This window comes from Corylus avellana, chromosome ca8, assembly GCF_901000735.1.
Source record: "Corylus avellana chromosome ca8, CavTom2PMs-1.0".
NCBI classification, from domain to species: domain Eukaryota; kingdom Viridiplantae; phylum Streptophyta; class Magnoliopsida; order Fagales; family Betulaceae; genus Corylus; species Corylus avellana.
The window spans coordinates 19,389,165-19,394,621 of record NC_081548.1 but is presented as its reverse complement, the minus strand read 5'-3'; the positions used below and the strand labels follow the sequence as shown (position 1 = coordinate 19,394,621).

The 5,457-nt window shown below is 30.2% G+C and overlaps 1 protein-coding gene across 1 annotated transcript; it reads left to right on the top strand.

The window, feature by feature from the left end:
- Positions 1-3,436: 3,436 nt before the first annotated feature.
- LOC132190996 (zinc finger BED domain-containing protein RICESLEEPER 2-like) lies at positions 3,437-4,699 on the top strand. The gene has a single exon (XM_059606018.1). The coding sequence runs from the start codon at positions 3,437-3,439 to the stop codon at positions 4,697-4,699; it is 1,263 nt and encodes a 420-aa protein (XP_059462001.1).
- The last annotated feature ends 758 nt before the right edge of the window (positions 4,700-5,457 follow it).

Sequence of the window (5,457 nt, the reverse complement as noted above, 5' to 3'; positions counted from 1 at the left end):
GTCATATTTATTTCTCTCCATAGGATGGAAAAAAGGGAAGCTAGAGAATATTCTTGCTCCCGCTGGCGAGCAAGCATCTACTAGTTTTGAAAATATTTTTTGGCTTACCTTCCATGGTGGGGAATCAAAAGCTCGTACATTCAAAGGGATAAAATAGCGAATATGGAAACGTATCAATGAATGGAAGGAGAAATTCCTATCGAAGTGGGAAAGATCGAAATTCTCATCAAGGCCATAATCCAAGTTATCCTAACTTATAGTATGAGTTATTTCTTGTTGCCTAAAATTGTGTTGGGAAATTAACTCTTCGATGCTGCGATTCTTAGAATTAGGTTTGGGAAACAGGTTTTTCCATGCCTGGAGAAGTATTTGGCAGGGGGGAGATATATCCAACATAAAAATATGCTAGGGGTGCAAAGGCGGGCGGTTTTTAACCGCCCGCTAACCGCTAACCGCTATAACCGCCTAACCGCCTAACCGTTTAACCGCATTAACCGCTAACCGCCTAACCGCCATAACCGCCTAGCGGTTAGCGGTTAGCGGTTATTGGGTCTACTAACCGTAACCGCTAACCGCTAACTGCCTTTTTATATAATATATTTTTATAATTATAATTATAAAAATATTTATACATATAACATAATCACTTGATCATTAAATCACAATTTTTTTAAAAAAATAATTAAATCACAATTTGAGTATTAATATATTATCACTATAATTTATATGATTATATCATATAATCACTTGATCATTAAATCACAATTTTTTTTTAAAATAATTAAATCATAATTTGAGTATTAATATATTATCACTATAATTTATATGATTATATCACATGATCAATTGATCATTAAATCATTTGATTATATAATAACAAATTATACATATATAATATGACATAACTCATAAGTATACCAATTCATACTAATACAACAATTAAATATCTAGAGACTTATTTCTAATGTATGTTATAAACTTATAAGTCTATATAAACCTATAAGTCTATAGAAGTCTACATATGTATATGAATAATATAAATGTATAATATCAATAGTTAATCATATGATTCAATGACAATTCAAATACTTTATTCAAGACTTCAAGTGAATCATATTATTAATGTACAATGATGATATGATTCGTATAATATCAAATTAAGTAATTGACATTGGATTAAACAATGACCAATGTGTTACTTATAAACATAATTTAAGTATTAATGTATTATCATTATAATTTTAGTAATTTATATATTATCATTATAATTGATATGATTATATCACATGATGACTTGATCATTAAATCATATGATTATATAATAATAAATAATACATATATAATATGACATAACTCATAAGTAATAAGTCTACAAGTTAATCATATGATTCATGTACAATGATAATCACAATTGATTCAATTGAATTAAACAATATGTTACTTATAACTACAAGTCTACAATTTAATTAAAGCATTATTAGATACTTTAGGAATTTAGGATTTAGGAGTTTGAACATTACCATTTACCATTAGATATTAAATTCAATTCAAAGAAAAAAGATTATAAGTAAATATGATAAGAATTTAAATAATTAATCATATGAATCATATGATATAATTTAATGAGACTATATGATTATATATCAAATTAAGTAATTGACATTAAATTCAACAATGTGTTACTTATAATCACAATTGAAGTATTAATGTATTTTTTGAACATTTTTTAGAAAAAGAAATTTAACCATTTTTTGAAAGAAAAAAAAAAGAAAATTAACAATTTTGAACAATTTTGAATTATATATATATATATAATTGCTTATAGTTATATTATATGCATATTGAATAATATAAATGTATAAGATAAATACTTAACTATATGATCCAATTACAATTCCAATACTTAATCAATTATTCATGTACAATGACAATGACAATGTGATTCATATAATATTAAATTAAGTAATTGACATTGGATTAAATAATGTGTTACTTATAACTACAATTGAAGTATTTTTGTTTGTTTGTAAGTTTATAAGATCAACACTTAATCATATGATCCAATGACAATTCAAATATTTAATCATAACATTTATATACAATGACAATGTGATTCATAAAATGTCAAATTAAGTAATTAGCATTAGATTCAACAATTACTTATAACAACAATTTAAGTATTAATATATTTTTCATTTTTTTGAACACTATTTTGACAAATTTTAAACCATTTTATGAAAAAAGAAATTGAACCATTTTTTGAACAAATTTTTTTAACAATTTTTTGACCAATTTTTTGAACCATTTGTTGAACAATTTTTTAAAATTGAACAAGCCAAAACTACGTCGTTTTAATACCCATATATATTCATCTCTTCCTAACCCTAAACTAAACCTAATCAATCTCATTCTCTCTTTCCCCCACGGCGCCACACAGAAGGTCCAAAGTTCCGAAGCTCCCCCCTTCTCCTCCTTCTTTGCCTCTCCATCTCGACACTCACTCTCTCTGTCAGCAATCTGGGTTCGTCTTCTACAAGCCACCAGGTATGATTTTCCTTCGAATCTAGGTTCTCTTCCAATCGTTATTTTCCTTCTCTACTTCTCAATCTCGACTCTCACTGTCTCTTTTCGTCTCTGTCTCAGCGTTTTTCAGTTCTCACTCATCTCGCACCATATTCTACCAGCCAGCAGGTACCAATTAATTTTATGGGTTTTTTGGTTCAATAAGATGAGGAGGGTTTTTATTTTAGATTGCTGAAAATGAAAGAGGGTGTTTCTAAATTTTTTCTACTGTTCGGGAATTTGTGGTTGTGGATATGCTAAACAATTTCTGCCTGGGTTGTGTTTCTAAATAACACAATTTATTGGAAGATGGGATACCATCTATAGCAATCGTCAATCATTTGATATGTTTGCTTTGGGTTAATACATTCAGAATAAACATAATAGAATTAATTAATTACAATTCTTTTGTATAATTTAGAGCAATCATTTGGTTAATTGACTGGTTTGAAGTCACTTTGAACACTGCTACGCATCTTTTCTTCTTTGCCTAGAGGCTCTGTTCTGTGTGTTATATATATATCTGCTACGCATCTTTTCTTCTTTGCCTAGAGGCTCTGTTCTGTGTGTTATATATATATCTGCTACGCATCTTTTCTTCTTTGCCTAGAGGCTCTGTTCTGTGTTTTATATATATTTTCTTTGCCTAGAGGCTCTGTTCTGTGTGTTATATATATATCTGCTACGCATCTTTTCTTCTTTGCCTAGAGGCTCTGTTCCGTGTTATATATATATATATATAGCCAGAAGGCTTCAATCATTCAATATATAGGGATAAATTACATTTTCTTCTTCAATAAATTACATTTAAGTAGGTTTTACAAATAGAAGTATGTATATTAAATTGTCTACTGGTGTTTTTCAACTGTATTAGATGGAGGATACTTTGAGTGATGCAAGTATCTCGCCAACGAGTAGCCCTCCCCCTGTTATGGAAGTGCAAGATGTTGAAACACATTCCTCTGAAAATCATAGAAGTTCCTCACATTCCCAACAAACCAAAAAACCTACAAATCAATCTATTGTGTGGGAGCACTTAAAAAAAGTGGAACCAATTGACAAGGATAACCTTAAAGCTAAGTGTAATCATTGTAGCAAGTTGATAGGGTGTCACTATAGGAGAAATGGTACTTCACCCATGATGACCCACCTTACCCATGGTTGCCCAACATCTCCACTTTTGAAATCAAAATTATCCAAAGGCCAAACTCTGTTGCAAATGTCACTTAAGAAATCGGTCGAAGGCACTACTAGCAACCAATTGGGATTCAAGAAGTATGATCCAGAAATTTTAAGGAATGGGTTGGCTGAGTATTTCATTGCGAGTGAGCTGCCTTTTAGGCATGTGGAGAGTCATTCGTTTAGAAAATGGATGAATTTAGTTGAACCTAGGTTCAATGTACCAAGTCGTACTACTCTACAAAAAGATTGCATGAAAGTGTGTGAAAGAGAAAAGCTTACGTTGAAGAGTGTTTTGCGTGGTAAAAGGATTTGCATCACTACTGACACATGGACATCCATTCAAAATTTTAACTACATGTGTGTTACCGCTCACTTCATAGATAGAGATTGGATACTACATAAGAAAATAATCAAATTTTGTCTAATTTCCAATCATTCGGGTGAGGAAATTGGAAAAATGTTGGAGAGTACATTGCGAGAGTGGGGGATTGGTGGTGTTTACACTATTACAGTTGATAATGCCTCGGCCAATAAATTGGGGATTGAATATTTAAAGAAGAGGTTGAAGGATAAGAATTATACTGTTTTGGGAGCTGAATTTCTTCACATGCGGTGTGCTGCTCACATTTTAAATCTTGTTGTACAAGAAGGCTTGGATGAGTTGGATGATTGTATAGATAATATAAGGAATGCGATAAAATATGTGAGGTCTTCACCGTCTAGGATGGCAAAGTTCAAAGATTGTATACAGCGGGAAAATATTACATGTACGAAGACGGTGTGTCTAGATGTTAAAACTAGATGGAACTCTACATACTTAATGTTGTGTACCGCTGAGAAATACGAAAAAGCTTTTGAGCTACTGGGTGAAGAAGATCATCAGTTTGTTGTTCCTTCTATGATTGATTGGGAAAATGCTAGGGCATTTGTGAAGTTTTTGAAAACTTCTTTTTGAAAACAAAGAAGTTTTTGAAAACTTCTTTGTTGTTCCTTCTTTTTATAGCAATTGGGCCCAAGAAGATATTAAAAATGCAAGAAAAAAAAAAGAGGGTAAAAATAAGCCCAAAAAAATAAGCCCAAAAAGCCCAAAAAAATAAGCCCAATTTTAAAAAAGCAGTTAGCGGGCGGTTATCTATTTCACTAACCGCTAACCGGCCACTAACCGCTAACCGCTAACCGTTAGGCGGTTAGCGGTTGCGGTTAGTGAAATTTACTAACCGCCTTTGCACCCCTAGGTACTACATGATCTGCATCTGTATATATATATATATATATATATATATATGAATACTAGTTTGAACCATCATCATATATATCTATATATCTTGAAACATTCCAGATGTACGTGTATGAATACTAGTTTGAACCATCATCATATATATCTATATATCTTGAAACATTCCAGATGTACGTGTATTTATAAATACTTCCATCATTATATATATATACACTTTGAAGTAGTCCTCATGTATATATTTATAAATCCTTCAAAACATTATATATATCTACATATTTTGAAGCAATCCATATGTACGTGCATTAAAAAATACTACAAATCATTATGTATATATATATATATATATATAAATATATCTCTATACTTTAAAGTATTCTTCATGTATATGAATATTTATAAATCCTTCAAATCATTATATATATATTCTTTTTTATTTTATTATTATTATTATTATTATTATTATTATTATTTATATT